The sequence below is a fragment of the Chaetodon trifascialis genome, chromosome 18 (genome assembly GCF_039877785.1).
Source record: "Chaetodon trifascialis isolate fChaTrf1 chromosome 18, fChaTrf1.hap1, whole genome shotgun sequence".
Classification (NCBI taxonomy): domain Eukaryota; kingdom Metazoa; phylum Chordata; class Actinopteri; order Chaetodontiformes; family Chaetodontidae; genus Chaetodon; species Chaetodon trifascialis.
The window spans coordinates 22,244,720-22,266,506 of NC_092073.1; the positions used below are offsets into that span (position 1 = coordinate 22,244,720).

The window sequence follows — 21,787 nt, forward strand, 5'->3', positions numbered from 1 at the left end:
GAAAACACATGTAACCCACAAACAAGTCAGGTCCGAAAGGACAAAGAGGGAAAATGAAGTTCATTCCCGACCCTGGAAATCAAGGTCCACTTACTGTTTTTTTTCCATAGCTTTCAATTAGATCACACTGTCTTCATCATGGCTGAAGTTTACGTCAACACATCTCAGAAAACCCATCCGCTGGTGAAGACCTTGTGATTCGGTTAAGAGCTCTGAAAAAAGCTGGCGAGGGTCTCGAGGGGGGACGGTTTTATCAGACTCATTCAATATAAACTGTATCTTGTCCTTTTCCGCACTGAATAAAAAGAAAAATGGAGTACGGAGGAAATTTCTTACACAGATACTGTCTTACATGCTGATGCACACTCTTATTTGCTGTGCAGGGAACTCATCTACCGGCCATACTGACCACATCCTGGAACTATTTACACAACTTAACCTGCCGCAGACAGCATGTCTTCAAATGATCTGCTGGTGTGTTGCGAGCGAGAGACTGACCGTCATTTAATCACATCCTGTGAAACACAGGTCTGATGAGCATGACGCAGCATCAGGCCTGCTCTGGTGAATGATACTGCCTTTTGTACCGTAAGTATTAGTAAGACACTGAATGCTGACATCAACATTAAGCTCTGTGGAACGGAGGCATGATTAGTGGAGCACATGAGCCAGTCATCCAGTCATATTTGGAGGAATTACTTCCCTTTTCTGCTGCTCTTTTTACAACTTAAAGCAGATATTGAATGAAGGGCAGGAAGCAATCGAGCGGTTTCAAGAAAACACTGTCCTTCCTGGTATGTGGAAACCGTGAAGCCACATATTTTCCACTGTAAAATGACATTTCTTCAAAAGCTTTGATGTAAATCTGGATTCATCATTCTGGTGGTCTGACCATGACTAATAATCTATGAAAGACCTGGATGCTGACATGGAAAAGAGAGCGAATCGTATATCTTATCAAACCTGTTAAGTTATTTTTTCACCTCTGGCTTCAGATTTGATCAACAGTTCAACAAACAGACAGATGTGGATGTACTTCAGACACAGAAACTGTGGGTGTCTGGACCCAGCAGAGACTCTAAAGCTCAGACTCAATGGATGGAAGAACACAAAATACACTTCTCAGAAGAGAAACTTCTTTTAAGTACTTTCATATCTTTATCTATCACTTTCAGTCACTACCCAGGGTTCATGAGCTCAGGTGACAGAGATTAAACTTCCTGCCGTGCTCTCTGCTCACCACTAAGCCTGTAGCCCTGTAGAAACCCTGACTTACAGGGACCACCTCACTGACCTTCATCAGAGGGATACAGTGAGTATGGCTTCCCTGGAGTCCACCTGCTCTGTGCAGGGTGTGTTAGCCAGGTTAGGAGGACAGCAGCCCGGTAAGGTCCTGTGTCCCCACCCTGAGGCGTGGGACAGTTTGACAGACCCTCCATGGCCTGCGCAAAATCCTCCCACGCCCAAGTTTTACTTTCACAACCAGAGAAGCTGCTGTCATTCCAGCTTTCCAATAACTACTGACCAACTACTGATTCAGGCTTCTGCTGACTTGGGGATGGCACTGAACTGATCGCTGACACATTAACACATTCATATCAGCTCCACACACGGTGATGTGTGAATATATATGTGACAGGAAAGGAAACGTCTGCGTGCATTCAGGTTTAAAATGGTCTCTGAGAGCTGCAGTCAGCCTGACATCTTCAAATGCTCCCAGACAGTCACTGAGCCCTTGCATTGATTAAAAAGAGAAGGGGAAGTGGTTCATGATTTCATTCAGAGGATGCAAGTTGTTGAAAAGAGGAAAGACAGGTTTGAAAAGTCTGTGAATAAGGTAGAACTCTTGAGAAGAAATCCTTTCAGCTCATCTCACGCTTCAAGTCTCTCAAGGTGAACAGAGCTGTTCATGCTTCTTCAACTCGGGTTTGGCTCAGAGAGGCAAGAGAGAAAGAAGGAGCATATGTGAAACATGGATCTCAAAGACAGTGAAAAATAATCAGACCGTATTATATTTAGCCAATAAACTCACTTTAATTTGTGTCCACATGACTGAGTTGTTTGAAATAGTGTCAAACTTCAGGCTCCACAGTCCTTCAAAGCCGCTGATGTCAAACATGTCATGTTGAAAAAGTCTGACCTAACACTGATGAAGCACACATCATTGAAAAGGACGCTGCTGAAAAATGCAGCTCCTCTTTGGTTGCACAACATGAAATTTTTTTACATAGGTTTGTTTTAGAAATGGACTGAGAAACGAAGTACGGGCTACATTTTCTTTCCAAAAGAGTTATTTTTACTGGGAAACTCTCAGCAAGTTGGAAATAATCCAATCTGCATGTGAAAAACATCCCTTATGATGCAACTGCGAATGAGAAGTGCGGCGAAAGGAAAGTAGGAAGGAAGTTTGGTTTATTTTAATCTGCCAACCATGAACACAAAGCTAAGTGACAGCTTAAGCTCAGCTCATCTCCTCCACCTGCCTGCTAAGCTGCAAATTCAACTGTGAAGCCCAACATACTGCACATCCCTGCTGGGAAAATGGAAACTCGTGTTCTGTGCAGAAATGTGAAAAGCTTGCACTGTTGTAGCCTTTAAGTGCATTCATTTTAGGATGTTAAGTACTGAAGACAATCACAACCTTTAGACCTCTAGACGGATTCTCGAACCAGCTGCAGGCCTGATTTACACGCCGCCTCATGCTTTTATTTTGCTTTATATCTACCTACCTGATATTTAGCTCTAAATCACTGGAAAAATGGACGCTGCTTCCACAAGGCCAGTTATCTTTCTCAGGGCAACATGACGTGGGCATCGTGGAGACAGTCGTCTACCACAGAGCTGTCAGCTTCAAGATGTGCGACACCGCCCACCTCGTCCCCACAAACACTTACTTCTCAGAAAGTCCTGACACTAAAATCACACGTGGTCCTAGCACCTTGTGCAGAGACGGTGATGATCAATAGTTTGAATGTCTTGGAAAGACATGATGACAACAAGAGCTTCTGGCAGCACATTAATCAGCGACTGACAGACACCACACCCACAGTGGCTGCTCATAGCGAATGCAGCTCCTCTCCTGCAGCAAAAACATCCGAAACTTGAAGCACCTTTAAGGACGTGTCAGGAAGGCAGCCGCTTGGTCCAAACTGGACGAAAACATCAGCCTCAGCGGTCAGCGAGGCTTTCAGACTCTTCAGTTTTGGTTCGAGTAAAAAGAAAGTGCGCCCAAAGATGCTTTTACTTTTACATTTAGACATTACGAGAACACAACAAACTGAAAGTGTGCACAGTGGAAGGTTCTGTTTTTGCTCTGATGCCATTCTCTGTCACTTCCTGTCGCCCTGATTACACTTTGGTTGAATGAGTTGCATGTTTCCAGTTGTTTGGGTGCACATGTTTCAGTATACGTATGTGTCAGTTGTGTTCAGAGTGGCATCTGGCTCTGGTCTGGGTGTCTGCAGTCGCTGCTCTGCTTCATAGTTTTAAAGTCATACATGGATATTTTTCTTGTTCTGTCGATGCTAGCTTTAACCCCAGTGGCCTTAAAAGCAGCCACATGCAGTGAAGGAACATGAGGTGACAGAACATTTCTGCTTGTTGTTCCATTAAACTCTGTGATGCTTGTTGGAGGCACCATGCTAACAGCTACTACTTAAGCAAAACACACATGGGTGGAATGGCCATCAGAGGCCGTGGCCCACACACCAGTCATGTGGTGGAAGGTGACAAAAATGCTGCTGTTACGAGGAAACGGCAGGAAATACAAGACAATAGTCAAGTTTCCATCCAAATGTAAACGAATTTCCAGAAAACTCACCACGTCTAACCACTTTCATTTGCAACAACTCTTTTTCCCCCCAAATTTCCAGCATTTCCAGTCCAGCTTCAGACTTTGATTTGGACTCTTTGTTGGACCACTGACCATTGACTCAAAGACAAACTCGACACTAAAGGCTGCAGAGTGTCAGATAATCAGTTTGTGAACACAACCCTGATCTTTAAGAGCTGGGACTCTCCTGTGAGCGACTGAGCCTCTCCAGGACGCCCCCTTCATACCTGATCATGGTACTGTCACCTGTTACCAGTGAACCTGTTTACCTGTGGAACGTTCCAAACAGTGTTTTTGGAGCGTTCCACATCTTTCTCAGTCTTTTGTCCCGACTCGTGTCAAACGTGAACGCAGCCTGACTCTGCTGCTGGAGGCTCAGACGACCATGTTGTGACATGTCTGCGATGACCGCACGCTGCAGTAAGTCCTGACCTAAACCATTACTCAACTGTTTGTCACATAAATGCCACAACAGCGACTTCCTCATTATCAATAAAGCTTCACCTTGAAGAAAATCGTCTTTCCTCACGTCTTTTGACACAGACAGAAAATGCGGTCGTTGCTGGCAGCTTCAGATTTTCATGATCTTGAAATGAGGCAGAGTTACACTCAGCAGGGGCCAGTTTGCTTCAGGTTTGCTGATTGTTTCTTAACTTTTTCTCCATTAATGCTTTAATAAATGGAGCGATAGCAGGTGACCTCTGGCCTGTGAGGGATCCCTAACGCCCCCGCCATCAGACACTCAGGAGAAAATGATGATTTTCTTTTCCAAACGAAACATATGATGAAAGTGCTTCCTGTTGGTAAATCGGTCACTTGATGGAAACCACCGTAAATCGGCGGCTCATTCATTCAGATGAAGAGAGAGGACTGACAGAAAAAATGGAGGATGACTAACCACACGGATCACTTCTGCTTTCTCAGGCTTTAAGTATCTGATGCGTCCAGTCGGCCGTCACTTCACCGAGCTCTCTGCAGAAGAAAGACCAGCAGAGATACTTTATTCAGTATTTATCCTTTTCATCTCACATTTAATACAAACTCTTGTGAAAATGCTGAAGTGTGGAAGCCTGCTGAAGATTGCGCTGCTCGCCATGGTCCTGGTGACTTTGATTGTGTCTGGATCAGCAGGTAAGATTCAGCTTTGGATACACAAGACAAGATCTTACAGAAGCTATTTAAATGCACTTTTTAACTGTTTCCTGGATCTGTTGTTTCAGCTGAGAAGCTGGCGTCCTGCTGTAAGACAGTCACCAGACAGGAGATAACTGATCCAATCACAGGATACATGGTGCAGAAAGCGAACCTCCCGTGTGTCCGAGCTGTCATGTAAGTCAGAGGAAAAATGCTGCATGTTAAAAAGTGAAGATCTGACCTTCACAACGTGGACCTCTGAATCCTCCCGCCTGTTTAATGAACTGATGACTTCACGTTTCATCTTTGTTTCTGTGTATCTGCTCTGAGCTGACGTATCTACAGCATGTTGAAACGTTTCATTTAAGACACTCGTGTTGCATTTGTTCGTCCTTCCTGCAGCTTCCAAACAGAAAAAGGTCTTTTCTGCAGTCAGGTCAACGCTCCCTGGGTCCACCGCAAGATCGTGGCATTCGAGTGAGTTTCTTCAGACTGTTGATCCACTCACACGTTCACTCGGCCTCTTCTCACTCGCTCCTCATTCAATCCCAAACTTGTGCTCTCAAATACTTTTGTCTTTTATTCTCGTTCTCACAGAAAAGCAAAGGCTCAGGCCAGACTGTCGTCTGCGCTCCCCTCATCAACCGCCTCCCTGCTCTCCATCATCACATCCACTGCCTCCACCACTTCCTCATCCTCCCCTGCTCCTTCCTCCTCATCTCCTCCTCCTCCTTCCTCCTCCTCTCTTCCTCCTTCATCCTCCCCTGTTCCTTCCTCCTCATCTCCTCCTCCTTCATCCTCATCTCCTCCTCCCTCCTCATCCTCTCTTCCTCCCTCCTCATCCTCTCTTCCCTCCTTCCCCTCCACATCTGAGATGCCTGCTGATGAAACCTTCTCAGAAAACGATGAAGAGTAGGCCTGCATCTTCTCCACCTCCAGCCAATGAAGACAAAGACTGAATCCATCAGGAAGTGAACGATTATGGACTCAACACTGAAACTAATGTTTGAAAAAGCATTGAAGAACATGATGATGTTAAATTATTGTTTTATGAGTATTTAGTTTCTTTAAATGCCTCCTTCTCACAATGAGTGACATTATTTATTAGTTTAATTTAATTGATCAGTCCTGATAGAAGTTTTCATGTATTTATTACCAAGTGTATTTATGAATGTTTACAAGTTACAGTCTAGAACTTAATGATCAACGTAATGATTTTATCATTACCATTGAGCTTAAATCTATGAAACCATTTTGAGATATTTTATTTGTCTGGAAGCTTGTGGGAACTTTTCATCTAAAATAAACATTTCACATGTGATATTGCTTCCAGTTTTTAGGTGTTTGGCTGCTCGTCTGTGTCTTTTCTGGCTTCTTTATGATATGAAAATAGAAGAAGCTGTAAGGGCTTCAGACCTTTATCAAGATAAGGACCAAAGATGAAAGATGCCCTCTGACAGCTGTGGTTAACAGTTAGCAGGGATGGAAGGAATGCGGGTACATTATACTCAAGTCAAAGTAAAAGTACTTCTGTGAGTACATACTTGAATAAAAGCACTGAAAAATGTTACTGCGTTACAGTTTTTTTTTTGAGGGGGGATATTAAATGATGATATATGATGTTAAGGCCACAAAACAAATTGCATTTGATGTCAAAGTATTCAACAGTGGAACAACGTCACAGCACGGAGCCCTGATGTGGAAACCAACAATGAATCCACGTCGACAGACAGCACTTTGCAGCTGACTGTTGAATAAATATACAGTCGCCTTCCTCTGTGTAACCCGACGGGAATAAACTAGAAAAAACCCACAAAAGTCAGAGGATTAAAAAGAAAATGAGCAAAAATGAATGAAACGTCTATGGACACCACAGAGGGAGCAACAATCAGCACGAAGCCTCATAAATTTAAAGATCTCCTCGAGAAAATCTTCGAGATGTATGTAAAACACAGTACTTTGACTTATGATGTGTCTCTGATAGACTTTTCCCACAAAACAAGTTCGATTATGTGTTTAAAATCCTGAAAAGACATCCACTCCTTCTCCCTCATTAAAAAACCCTCGATCTATGACTATGCAAAAGCTTTCACTTCAAAAGCTGAACTGCGTCACATCTGCTTCACTGACGAGTCATTTCTCAGTGTTTGTGCGCTGTGGGCTTCAGGTCTCCACATCACACTTTGAGTTGAACACTGGACCAGGACGAGCCGTCCTATAAACACGCTCCATGAAGGACTGTTCAGCGAACGGTTCATGGCTCTGTAACGCAGCCTGACTCTGCTGCTGGAGGCTCAGACGACCATGTTGTGACATGTCTGCGATGACCGCACGCTGCAGTAAGTCCTGACCTAAACCATTACTCAACTGTTTGTCACATAAATGCCACAACAGCGACTTCCTCATTATCAATAAAGCTTCACCTTGAAGAAAATCGTCTTTCCTCACGTCTTTTGACACAGACAGAAAATGCGGTCGTTGCTGGCAGCTTCAGATTTTCATGATCTTGAAATGAGGCAGAGTTACACTCAGCAGGGGCCAGTTTGCTTCAGGTTTGCTGATTGTTTCTTAACTTTTTCTCCATTAATGCTTTAATAAATGGAGCGATAGCAGGTGACCTCTGGCCTGTGAGGGATCCCTAACGCCCCCGCCATCAGACACTCAGGAGAAAATGATGATTTTCTTTTCCAAACGAAACATATGATGAAAGTGCTTCCTGTTGGTAAATCGGTCACTTGATGGAAACCACCGTAAATCGGCGGCTCATTCATTCAGATGAAGAGAGAGGACTGACAGAAAAAATGGAGGATGACTAACCACACGGATCACTTCTGCTTTCTCAGGCTTTAAGTATCTGATGCGTCCAGTCGGCCGTCACTTCACCGAGCTCTCTGCAGAAGAAAGACCAGCAGAGATACTTTATTCAGTATTTATCCTTTTCATCTCACATTTAATACAAACTCTTAAGAAAATGCTGAAGTGTGGAAGCCTGTTGAAGACTGCGCTGCTCGCCATGGTCCTGGTGACTTTGATTGTGTCTGGATCAGCAGGTAAGATTCAGCTTTGGATACACAAGACAAGATCTTACAGAAGCTATTTAAATGCACTTTTTAACTGTTTCCCGGATCTGTTGTTTCAGCTGAGAAGCTGGCGTCCTGCTGTAAGACAGTCACCAGACAGGAGATAACTGATCCAATCACAGGATACATGGTGCAGAAAGCGAACCTCCCGTGTGTCCGAGCTGTCATGTAAGTCAGAGGAAAAATGCTGCATGTTAAAAAGTGAAGATCTGACCTTCACAACGTGGACCTCTGAATCCTCCCGCCTGTTTAATGAACTGATGACTTCACGTTTCATCTTTGTTTCTGTGTATCTGCTCTGAGCTGACGTATCTACAGCATGTTGAAATGTTTCATTTAAGACACTCGTGTTGCATTTGTTCGTCCTTCCTGCAGCTTCCAAACAGAAAAAGGTCTTTTCTGCAGTCAGGTCAACGCTCCCTGGGTCCACCGCAAGATCGTGGCATTCGAGTGAGTTTCTTCAGACTGTTGATCCACTCACACGTTCACTCGGCCTCTTCTCACTCGCTCCTCATTCAATCCCAAACTTGTGCTCTCAAATACTTTTGTCTTTTATTCTCGTTCTCACAGAAAAGCAAAGGCTCAGGCCAGACTGTCGTCTGCGCTCCCCTCATCGACCGCCTCCCTGCTCTCCATCATCACATCCACTGCCTCCACCACTCCCTCATCCTCCCCTGCCCCTTCCTCCTCATCTCCTCCTCCCTCCTCATCCTCTCTTCCTCCCTCCTCATCCTCTCTTCCCTCCTTCCCCTCCACATCTGAGATGCCTGCTGATGAAACCTTCTCAGAAAACGATGAAGAGTAGGCCTGCATCTTCTCCACCTCCAGCCAATGAAGACAAAGACTGAATCCATCAGGAAGTGAACGATTATGGACTCAACACTGAAACTAATGTTTGAAAAAGCATTGAAGAACATGATGATGTTAAATTATTGTTTTATGAGTATTTAGTTTCTTTAAATGCCTTCTTCTCACAATGAGTGACATTATTTATTAGTTTAATTTAATTGATCAGTCCTGATAGAAGTATTCATGTATTTATTATCAAGTGTATTTATGAATGTTTACATGTTAGAAGACAGAATTTTTGTTGTTTCTCACAGTTTAACATTCATGAAGTTGTTCTGAGAAAATGTTCTGAGATATTTATTTATTTGAAAGCTTGTGATAACTTTTCATCATAAAACATTGGTCAGAAATAAACATTCCTCGTGTGATGCTGCATCCAGTGTTTATGTGTTTGACTGTCCATTAGCATCTTATCTGACATGAAAAAGCACGACGCTGTCAGGGCTGCAGACCTTCATCGAGATAAGGATCAAACCTGAAACATGTGGCAGCTGTGGTTAGTGGCTGGCAGGGAAGGAAAGAGCAGTAGAATATTATACTAAGGTAAAAGTACTTAGATAAATGAACGTAGAAATATCTTTGATAGAGGTAGTAAAATAGATACACACACACTGAGATGTAAACACGTAACCTGGTAAGTAAGCAGCTGGAGCTTGTAAAGTAGAACACAGTATGTATGTCAGTACTGCTCAGTATATCAGAAGTACGGCAGTAAAGTAGTAAAGTGACGTCCATGTATAAATACAGTTTGAGTGAAGTGACATGGTGATGAGCTCAACAGCTCCAGTGTTCAACTCTCTTATGGCCCGTGGGATGAAGCTGTCCCTGAGCCTCGTGGTGCGGGACCAGACCCTGTGAGACTAGTGTCCTGGCACCAAGATGTCAGGGCTCAGACTTCTTCTCTGCAGGCCATCTTATCATCGCCAGTGATCAGACCAACGGCAGCTGTGTCATCAGCAAACTGACGGTGCTGGAGCTTTGAGTGGCCACACAGGGAGTACAGGAAAGGGCTGAACATGCAGCCCGGAGGGGCCCTGGCACTGAGAGACAGGGTGGGGGATGTGGTGGTCTCACGCGGCCTTGGGTCTGCCCATGAGGAAGGTCAGCATCCAGTCAGGATTGAGTCCCAGGTGTCGGAGCTTGACGACAAGCTTGGAGGGCACGGTGGTCTTTATGAAACATGTGGGGACAACAGACGAGCAGTGAGGGGGTGACAAGTCTGTCAAGATATCCACTGGTTGACCTGCACACACACTGAGGACCCTGCAGGGGAGACCATCAGGTCCAGGTGCCCCGTGTGGGTGAATCCTTCTGAAGGAAACATCAGCCCTGGATCGTATTAGCGGGCCGGGGGCTGCACCTTCTCTACCTCAGCAGCAGGGACGTTGTTCTTGAAGAGAACAGGGTGCACTCAGTTCATCTGCAGAGATGTGGACATTATCTCAGCACTGCTGGTCTTCTTTAAGTAGTTTGTGATAGTTCTTAGCTGGACAGTGGTAGTTAGATTACAATCTGTCCTTGTATTGTCTCGTGGCACTGCTAACAGCACTAAGCAGTGACGGAGGGCTGTGTCTGACTGGTCAGACCAGCGCTGAATGGTGCATGCCATCATTGTGACTTTCTTGAGTTTCGCCTGATGATGGTCTAAGAATGACCTCCGGCCCGTGAGGAATTCCCAACACCCCGAAAAAAACGAAACATATGATGAAAGTGCTTCCTTTGGTAAGCTGTCAGGTGACTTCATGGAAATTCCGTAAACCGGCAGCTCATTCATTCGGATGAAGAGAGGAGGGACAAAGACAAAAAAAGGAACTTGACTGACCTCACTTCTGCTTTCTCAGGCTTTAAGTATCTGATGCGTCCAGTCGGCCGTCACTTCACCGAGCTCTCTGCAGAAGAAAGACCAGCAGAGATACTTTATTCAGTATTTATCCTTTTCATCTCACATTTAAAACAAACTCTTGTGAAAATGCTGAAGTGTGGAAGCCTGTTGAAGACTGCGCTGCTCGCCATGGTCCTGGTGGCTGTGATTCACTCTGGATCAGCAGGTAAGATTCAGCTTTAGACAAACAAAGACTGCTTTTCCTCCTGTGAGCAATTCAATAATTCTTTTTAATGGACTCTTCTTTGTTTGTATCCACCTTCAGCTGAGAAGCTGGCGTCCTGCTGTAAGACAGTCACCAGACAGGAGATAACTGATCCAATCACAGGATACATGGTGCAGAAAGCGAACCTCCCGTGTGTCCGAGCTGTCATGTAAGTCAGAGGAAAAATGCTGCATGTTAAAAAGTGAAGATCTGACCTTCACAACGTGGACCTCTGAATCCTCCCGCCTGTTTAATGAACTGATGACTTCACGTTTCATCTTTGTTTCTGTGTATCTGCTCTGAGCTGACGTATCTACAGCATGTTGAAACGTTTCATTTAAGACACTCGTGTTGCATTTGTTCGTCCTTCCTGCAGCTTCCAAACAGAAAAAGGTCTTTTCTGCAGTCAGGTCAACGCTCCCTGGGTCCACCGCAAGATCGTGGCATTCGAGTGAGTTTCTTCAGACTGTTGATCCACTCACACGTTCACTCGGCCTCTTCTCACTCGCTCCTCATTCAATCCCAAACTTGTGCTCTCAAATACTTTTGTCTTTTATTCTCGTTCTCACAGAAAAGCAAAGGCTCAGGCCAGACTGTCGTCTGTGCTCCCCTCATCGACCGCCTCCCTGCTCTCCATCATCACATCCACTGCCTCCACCACTCCCTCATCCTCCCCTGCTCCTTCCTCCACATATCCTCCTCCTTCCTCCTCCTCTCTTCCTCCTTCATCCTCCCCTGCTCCTTCCTCCTCATCTCCTCCTCCCTCCTCATCCTCTCTTCCCTCCTTGCCCTCCACATCTGAGATGCCTGCTGATGAAACCTTCTCAGAAAACGATGAAGAGTAGGCCTGCATCTTCTCCACCTCCAGCCAATGAAGACAAAGACTGAATCCATCAGGAAGTGAATGATTATGGACTCAACACTGAAACTAATGTTTGAAAAAGCATTGAAGAACATGATGATGTTAAATTATTGTTTTATGAGTATTTAGTTTCTTTAAATGCCTTCTTCTCACAATGAGTGACATTATTTATTAGTTTAAGTTATTTGAGCAGTGCTGACTGAAGTATTGTCGTATTTATTACCAATTTTATTTATGGGTGTTTACAAGTTACTGCACAGAACTTAATGATCAATTTAATGATTTTTAATTGTTTCTGTGCACCTTAAAGTCAAATGTTAAAGTCATGAAACTGTTGTAAAAAAATGCCTTTATTTATTTATTTGAAAGTTTGTGAGAGCTTTTCAGGTAAAGGAGACGTGTGCCACTGTGAAAACGTTGGTCAGAAATAAACGTTCCTCATGTGATGCTGCATCCAGTGTTTATGTGTTTGACTGTTTGCATCTTATCTGACATGAAAGAGCAAGAAGCTTAAAGGGCTGAGAGCTTTATTCAGATGAGGAAAAAAGAAACTAATCGTGCCACGTGACAGCTGTGGTTAGTGGTTGGAGGATTAAATAAACCACAATTGCAAAAAAGTTGTTGAACGTCTTCACACCAGAAAAAAAGCCTCGTCACTTTATCATCCCGCAATCTTGTCAGTTTTCCTTTTGAGTTGAGTGTTCACACCAAGCAGCTGTTTTCACACGAACAGATGGACAAACTTCTGTCTCCTCAGACGCTTTGTGAGGACGTATTGTGTGTTGGTACAGCGAATGCCACATGAAATGTTGCTCTCACCTTTTGAAGGACTTCCTCCATCAGCAACGCCATGTCTGTGTACAATCAATCCATCATGGCCTCCATGTGACGGCAGGCTTTTTGGCTCGAGTTTGTCAAAGTGATCTACCCGTTTAAATCCAGCTCCAGACAGCGTCTTTAGTGCTCTACGTTACTGCACGTCAAACAAAAGCAGAAGATATTAATAGTTAATTGAGCCGTTTTCCTGTCTGATACTCCTGTGATGTTTTTACTCTTACAGTGGTTTGTGTGGCCAAGAGACGTCTCTGCGTCTTGGTTAGCAACAGGAAGGCTGCTGAACCAACCTAAAAAGCTTCACCTGTCAACCTTTTTTTAGCTTAAAAAATGTTTTTATATCTTCATGAGTACAGTCTTATAATAGATGCGATACATCACTCTGCTTGGTTTGTCCCCACCTCTCTGCCTCTGTTTAATCACGATAACATCACGTCACCTCTTCATCCACCAACACACACTCTCTGTATGAGCTGCAGTCCGGTGGTGGGTGTTTCACCGTTCCTGTCTAATTAAGGCTGGCATCAGTCTGCTGACTCACAGTTTTTGTCCATGATTTTAACTACAAAGTCACACGTTGCTGCCTGCCCCTTTAAATGTTGAGAGCGTAAACATTAGCAGTGGAGTCTTCAGAGATACCGGCAGCGTTCAAGGTTCGCATCAATCATTCAGGGTCATGCCCTCTTTCCAGTAACCTTGCTGGCGTCAGCAGAGCTTGTTTTCCTTCTCAAATGAAGCTTCAGTTTCACATTTGTCTTGAGGAGTCTCATGTCTTGTCCAAGTCCAGAGAGGTTTCTGTTTCCTGTCCTACTGTAGGTCTGATTGGTCAGATGTTCTGATAAAGTTATTAATTAGTTTTAATGTGATGTTAATTGACCTGTGTGCTCTATTCCTTAAAGAGACGAGCTGCTGTTCTAAATTGCATTTTAGTTTTTACTATCTAACAGCTCAATATAGATTCAGGATCAATTTGTTTTTCCATTTTCAATCATATACATAAACAAAATACACTCACAAAAATCCTTACACCTATTTTCCATATTATCAGAAAAATATAACCGTGCAGCTTCTGTATTCTGAAAAGTTTTTCTCATTTACCAAACTGAGACGATCTTAATCGCCTTGTTAACACCATTCAAACTTAAACCCTTAATTCACCACGTTAGTCTGGTACTGATCTGGCCGTGTTCACTGGGAGGCCCTGAGTCCAGTCCTGTCAGCCACACTGTCGACACCATCACTCCCCGGTGCTCCCATCTTCCGGTCGGGGCAATATGAGGAGCTCCAAGGCTCACTGAGCTAACCTGCTAACAGCAGCTAGTAGCTTCAGCTACAGCAGAATGTACAGTGAGAGGCAGAGGTCAGCTGCTGAGGTGATGTGCTACCCAGCATTTGTTTGGAGTGACCTTTGACGGCTGGCAACATCTTACACATTGTACAGTTTAAGTAGGAAAACCCAAAATCAGACTGAGGAGCAGAAGAAGCATTTGAGCTTAATTCTTGGCCCATTAAGGATCAAACTGAGGTGCTTTGCCTCCACTTAATGCACACACGTTTCACTTTACTCTTTAAGTTGAATGTGTCACAGATAAATGTAGAACTATATAAAAATACCTTTCTATTCTTTCAGAAGAAATCACAGCTGATGTAATCATTTCCAGTGAGGTCATGAATAATTAGAGCCTTTGTGTTTGTTTTAATTACCAGAGAAAAGCAGAAAGGATGGAAAACATGAATGCCGTCAGTATCTGTCACTCGTGACTCTGCTCCACAGGCAGCATCAGCCACCACGCTGCGCATCTTTTTCACGCTGTGTTGGCTTGTGTGCACTTCATAGGCGGGATTGTGAGAGCAAACGTGTGAAGACGTTTCTCAGAAACATGTTACCAAGTTTGCTGATGGAGGGCTAACTAGATTTTCTGCTGGGGGGGGTGGAGGTGTGATAACAACACGACCACAAAACACATACACTCACAACAGAAATACATACAGCAGCACGTCATCAGCACTGCCCACATCCAAACCCACCCAAAGCTCTCCACTCACCAATAAATATCCAAACGTCCATCAGCCTGATCAGTCAACCTGTCCACCGCCGAGTCCACTGATCAAAATGTCCACGAGGATCCTGTCCATCACCCTCCTGCTGTTAGCATGCCTGTGCTTCCAGTCGTCTGCAGGAAACTGTAAGTGCCAAATAATTCAACTCATTATGCTGAGCCAGGCTTCATTACTGACTTACAGATCTTAAATATATCTTTGTTTAATGACTGTAATTGTTATAAACGACGTCCACGACACCCAGCTGCACATTTCTCTTAAAATGTCTTCATATTTCAACATTTAGAAGTTTTATCTTTCAGCTACTGTTACGTTACCTTCCTGCTTTAACGTAGTGATACGACTCCTCAGTGTCATTTCATGCAGCTGTGTGACCTCTGTGTGCTGTGTTTAGTTTCATTAGTGTATTTCGTATCCCCTGTACTGACTGTCATCTCGATAAGGCTCTTGTAGATGGCGATGCAACCTCAGAGTGAATTTTACTTAGTGTAATTAATAATTAAACTCTTCAAGCTGCCGATCAAATGACATGAAGGAAGAGGAAAGAGGGCATAATTCCCTTTCCACAAACCTTTAGCTCAAATGCAGGATTCTATCTGATAACTTTTATTTTACAATTTCATCAGACTTTAAAATTTTAACACATCGCATGATCGTGATTTCCCAATTTGAACGAGTGACAAGTCAAGCTGTTTCTTGCTCTTTTTATCGTCTCTCAGTCTTCCTCCAAATTTCAGATCAATTCCACGTTTTACTGCCGTAAAATAACAATATTCTAAGTAACGCCAACGGTGAACAATCAACATGTGACGCGCTGTTTTTCCACCGACACGGTCGTCGTGCTCTGACGACGCGCAGCAGCAGTGCATCCTGAAGCGGCACAGACCTGACTAACTGACCACACAGCTTTGTTTGAAGGGACTATTCTAACGTTCTTCGATCATCGACATGAACCTGTTTGGCTTCTTCACGTGTAAAAACGGTTGCAGAGTGAGGCAGAACGATCTCGACCTGGCGTCAGCGTGTCAGGACGTTTCAGAGGCTGATTCACAGACGATCAGAGTTATGAACCATGTGGTTTTCCACAGTGTACACACGGATACAGACACAGTCAAACAATGCTTCTGTCTTTTTTCCTTCAGTGCGCCTTCCTTCCCGGAGGTTTCCTCCATGCTGTGTTAAGCTCACCACTGCTGATATCAGCCATTTTGTGACAGGGCCCGGATACCGTGAACAGTCTGCCAAACCTCCCTGTGTGGAGGCCATAATGTAAGTTTACACAACACTGGAACACACACACCTTCAATCTCCATTGTTCCATTTATTCATCTATTTATTTATTTATTTTTTAGCTTCGACACACAACAAGGACCGGTCTGTGCTAATCCCAGGAGTGAGTGGGTCCAGAGACGTAAGTTGCATCAACACAAACACACAAACACAACAGTATGAACGCAGAAACGCTGACGTTTGCTCTCTCTGCTCTCTAGTCATTGCCAGTATGAGGAAGATGTGAAGCATCGCCGCCTGTCTGAGCAAAACCGTTTTCCTGCTGCTGTTCAAAACACCCCCACCCACCCCCACCCCGAGCATAGAGCAACATGTACATACACACTCATTTTGCATTGTAATAATCCCAACTGCACAAATCTGGACGCCTGCTGCTGAGCTCAAACATATATATCTGCAGAAAGAGTGATATGAAGCAATAAATATATTTTATATCCCAAACCATAAAGCATCTTATGTTTGTTTCCTCAATCGTTCCTCAATATTTCGTTCATATGAGATATTTTGCTGATCGCGGTCTTCTTAAATCAAACTTTCCGTTGAAATGAACAGCTGGCTTGACTAAAAAAAGACCTTGTAAATAACAATAGAGACGGATCAGCTCAGACAGTCATGAAGGCTCAAAGAGGATGAAGTGAAAATGTATTCTTACTGTGATAAAGTTCATCTTGCTCTGAGGAGGTGTTTTTTTAATCACTGTTAGCGTCAAGTGAATCACTAGGAGTGGACATAAAGTAATGAAGTAAAAACAGAAAAAAGTTCACTGACTTGTATTAAAACAAATGTTTTCATTTTATTATGAAGTCAGTCTGTGGAACATTTTTTAAAGCAAACGAGTTCTTCTGAAGGAGGAACTGTGCTGACCGTGGGCCTAAAGAAGCAGGAAATATTTACCAAGTGTTAAATTTTCTCTCAGTAAAACAGCTTCCCTGACGTCTCCCCCTGCGGCCCACAATCTAACCTCTAAAGGCTCCTCGTTTGCTCTCAAAGCTTATTCCCCCGCTGCTGTCTGACAGCTGAAAACAACTTCAATAAAAATTTGTTATAAAGTTATTGATTTTGGGGGGAATAGAACATTAATGTTTTAGTTTTAGGAAAAACTGTGCATGCACTTTGAAACTGCTGCTGAACTTGAACAATATTTGCACAAAATTTGGGCTGCCATGATAATAAAGCACAGACGTGTTTAAACTTGAGTTTTCAACTGGACTCTAGTGCCATCTAGTGGAAACTACAGGTGTGTGAAGCAACTGTGAAACAACACTGGACCGTTCCTTATGTTGACACGCTCAGTTGCTGGTTTATTAGGTACATGTGGCTAAAACTGCTGCAGTCCTGCAATACATCCACCCTTCATGAAGGTTAAAATGTTCAGATTCTGTTGATTGTGTTGTTTTAGAGAGGGGCTGATTCAACTGTGCTGCATTACACTGACAGGTGTTTCTATTATTCTGTCAAATCCATTTATATCAGTGACAGCAGAATAAATTACACCTCCATAAAGCCTTGATAAATTCAAATACACACATAAAAACAGGCAGATGTAAGCATATCCATAAATAAACACAATAAATCTGACTCACTGTCTGAGCTGGATCCACTGTGACCTTTGACATGACGACCAGTAGTCCAGTGTATTTTCTGTGGTGGTAAGATGTGCTCAGTTCCAGATATTCTCATGCTATGAAGAAACAGCACAGAAGAAAAAAACTCATGTGAAAATAGATGAAATCAGATCTGACATCAAAAGCAGCGACGTCAGAAAATGAGCGCAATCTAGGAATTCGTAAATGTTGGCTGTGGTGACCCAGTTTCACTGTGGGGAAAGGTACCAATGTAAGCTGGTATGTTCAGTATGTTCCAAACTCAAATAAGCTCTAATATTTGACCAATTTAGGCAAACGCTGCTGATGGAGGCACCATACTGACTAAAGTGTCCTAAAAATAAAACTAAGTTCAAACTTCTGTTTAAATGTGCAGGAAGTTGGTCATTAGGAGGATTCCCTTGTTTTGACATAGCTGGTGTTTTATTCAGTAAGCAGTAAGACAGTTATATGCAGAAAACACTAAAAAGATAATCATTTTTCAAAATGAAATAAAGCCACTTTTAATGGTCAGTCACTGTCATACAGTTTTCTCCCTCGTGTTGATCCCCGTATTCCCCAACATGACTGCAGAAGGTCAAGTACTATAGTTCAACTCTGAAAATGTCATTTTACAACAAAATGGACCAACTGGACCTATTTTTAAGCTGCAGGCAGTTCAGCTTTTGGCTAAATCAGACATGCAGGCTTCCATCCCCACAACAGGTTCACAGCTTACAACCAAAAACCAGCGCCCTCATGTCTCAAACCATCAAAACAACACACCAAAACACACCTGCACACAGAAACAGCCCTGTAAATATTAATAAAACACTTAAAATTCATGGGAAACCATTTAAATACCAAGCATATAAGCTACAGTAGAACATACATCGGCTGCTCAAATAAACCACCTCTGACGTTAAATTGGAAAATGGCGATAAAATGTTTTAGCTAGCAGTTAGCTAGTGGTAGCAAACAAGCTAACCTGTTTTAGCCGTATTAGCATACGACGCTAGCTGACGGTTCGAACATTAAGCTTGTTTATACTATTTTTTAGTTTAATAGCTTTAAGGTCATTAAGGATAATATTGATTTAAGGTATTGATTAATAGATAAATATGGGCGGAACGTTCATATAAACCAAATAAAGTTTTACAAGGTCCTTTTCTTACCACAACCGACGGACCAAACTGTTTCACGGTAACGTTGAACTTCTTCAATTGGCACAAAATTTTGAATTGATTGGTCAACAAAACGGCAGTTGGTTGAGGCTGTCCAATGAGAGACCTTGTAGGCGGGACTACAGAGGTTAGCTTGAAAAGTGAGAAAGCGTGATCGACAAGTTGTATTCAAGCAGAAAAGTGATCCCAGTCAGCGTTTTACTATTACATATGATGTTTTACAAACACTCAGATCCTTTACATAAGTAGCAGTAAATCACTGTGAAAATACTACCTAACTTAAGTTAAAGCCTGTACTTATGAGAAAACATAAATTAAAAAAAAGTAAAGTAGTGAATATTACTGCTGCAATAATGTTTCTTCATCTCTCAGTTTATCAGAAAAAAATCCTCAAGTTTGTACTTCAGTGCAGTACTGAAGGAAATGCACTCAGTTTCATTCTTTAATGTAAATATTTGATGTCTGTATTGTCTCTAATTTGTCTTGTTGTTTACCCCTGGCTCTAAATGTTATCTGTATGCTTACTTTGCCAAATATAATTATTATTGTACTTCGTATTATAATACATTACTTCATCTGAGGAAAAACAGAACAACAAACAAACATCAATGAGCAGAGTTTTCATTTTCAGTAACATCCTGCTGAACACAGAGCACACAGGCTACATGACTTTTTAAAACATTTTGCAGCAGGAAACGTTTCTATTGAAATATTTCTTAAAGAAAAAGCTGCTTTGGAGGCAGAGATCATTTAACTTCTACACATTATCTTACAGCGCAGACCCAAAGAAGGCTGATCTTTTAAATGACTCTTTATACAGCCGATTGGATGAATACGCTCGTCCCCGAGCTGCCATTAGTCTGCACCGTTAAAAATGTACTTGCCATCTTAATGTATACCTTCCAGGTTACTTCTTGGCCGGTCAGGTTTGCCAGGTGTCAGTCTTGCTTGTCTTTGGCTCTGCTGAGTTTTACATTTACCGACGAGATAACGTCCTCCTCTCAGAGCGTTTGCATAACTCCAATCTGCTGAAAGGCTTCACAATCCAAAGTAAATATGACCCGTCCCTCAGGGAAAATAAAGTCTCACAATGATAAATTAGTTTCGCACTTGAGTTTGTTTTGGTCTATTTGCCCGTGAAGCAACATGCTCTTTTCTTCATTGACCTCTGACCCCTGACAGCGTGGGTCAGTGTGAGCTGTCAGTGCAGATAAAAACACGCAGCGCTGACCGGTTAGTCTTGGCCGATGGAAACATAAACACTCCTGAAGGACAGAAAAGTGTCTGCAGATCCAGAGCCTGATCCAGCGCTCTGCTTTTTGGATTGTGGCTGGGGTTAAAAATACATATCTGAGTCCAGAAAAGACAAGAATGAAGCCCTGCTGCTTCACACATGCCCTGATGAACTCAAAGCGTGTATTGTGCATACATGTTTTGTATTGTGCATGTGCAAATATTTGTGTTTCCCAGGATGTTATTTCAGTACATCGCACTACCACAAATTTCAGAAAGTTACCAGAAATTTCAGAAAACACCTCAAACTGAATATTACCTTCATACTTGTATTAGACTGGATTAGTTTGATCAAAGTGTACCAAATAAACTGGAAAATTTTTCATTTTTGGCTGTTTTTTACTGAATAAGGGCGCACAGTCCTTTATTTTCCTGTTTAAATCAATATTGTCAGTTTAACTCCTGCTGAGATTAGTTTCACCAGTAGGAGTCAGCTGATAACGTAGCACGCTCAGTGTTGTTTGTATTAGCAGTTTTCATTATTATACACAGTTTGCTTTACCTCATGCACAATGACGGAGTGTATTTATTCAAGTACTGTACTTAAGTACAAAAGTACTGCTCTTGACATTTCTTCAGAACTTTGTCACAAACGGAACAATCACTGGATTCATGGAGAAAATACAGCAGAACAATGAACAAACGACTCGGTCTGTGATCAAAGCTTTTATACAGAAAACATACAGTCACAGGTTTACAGCTGCGTTCAAAAGCTTAGAAATCTCCCTCGACCTCAAACACAAAACCGACATTAAAACACCCAAGTGTGTAAAAAACAAGACTTAAAATACAAAACAAGGCAAGAGCGGTTTTGGTCTGTTTAAAAGCAGAAGTGAAGCCCTGCTCGTGTTCCTGTGGATAAAAGCACGTGTCCAGAAAAACGCGCTTCGCTGAGGTTTACATCGATTTAACCGCACGCTGAAATTCTTCCCGCAACCGAATTTCTCATCTCATCAGTTTCCGCTCCAGGATCCTGACGTGACGGACGAGCCTCCCTGACAACAGCTCGGAAAATCTCATCCAGTATCATCGATAATTCTCTTTTGCTGAACACTTTAGTCGTGCTGACTGTATTTATAGAGTGAAATCACTTAAATCCAAGATGGCTGAATTCAAAGACATCAGCAGAGGAATAATAACAGAGGCACGCTGGGCAAACGGCACAAAAATATGGCTTAAAAATAAATAATTAAACACAAAAACAAATGAATAATCATGATGTACATGAGCCACAGTGACCTGCATGTTTCCAGAACTCTCCTGTTGATTTGACTGGGGCAGCAACATGGGGGTCGAGACCCCAACAAGGGGCTGCAAGATAAGATCTGAGAGGTCGTGAGATGATTGACGAGGGGAAGAAAGCACAAAATGTTTTTCATCTGGATAATTTCACCTGTTTAACACCTGGCAGACATTTGAACCGAGGGGTCGCAGGTAGAGGCTGCTTCATTTGAAGGGGGGCCACGTCTGACCTCACATGACCACGAAAGGTGACAACACCGAGTCAGAAGTTTAGATTCCAGCTGAATCTCACATGAAATGAACGTGGCATCAGGTCTGCTTCAAAACACAGTAACAAGGTCAAAAGAAGCGACTTTCCACCTCATTTCATCCCTTATTAATAAAACAACATACTTATAATAAATACAGGCTGTCTGAATCGTTGAAATGTTCTTTGTTTTGAAGCCTGTTCTGGAG

At 42.8% G+C, this 21,787-nt stretch overlaps 1 protein-coding gene across 1 annotated transcript; it reads left to right on the forward strand.

The window, feature by feature from the left end:
- Window positions 1-4,884: 4,884 nt before the first annotated feature.
- Window positions 4,885-6,042, forward strand: LOC139346683 (mucin-5AC-like). The gene is made up of 4 exons (XM_070985897.1): window positions 4,885-4,963; window positions 5,053-5,161; window positions 5,369-5,443; window positions 5,564-6,042. The coding sequence occupies exons 1-4, from the start codon at window positions 4,885-4,887 to the stop codon at window positions 5,880-5,882; spliced, it is 582 nt and encodes a 193-aa protein (XP_070841998.1). The 3' UTR covers window positions 5,883-6,042.
- The last annotated feature ends 15,745 nt before the right edge of the window (window positions 6,043-21,787 follow it).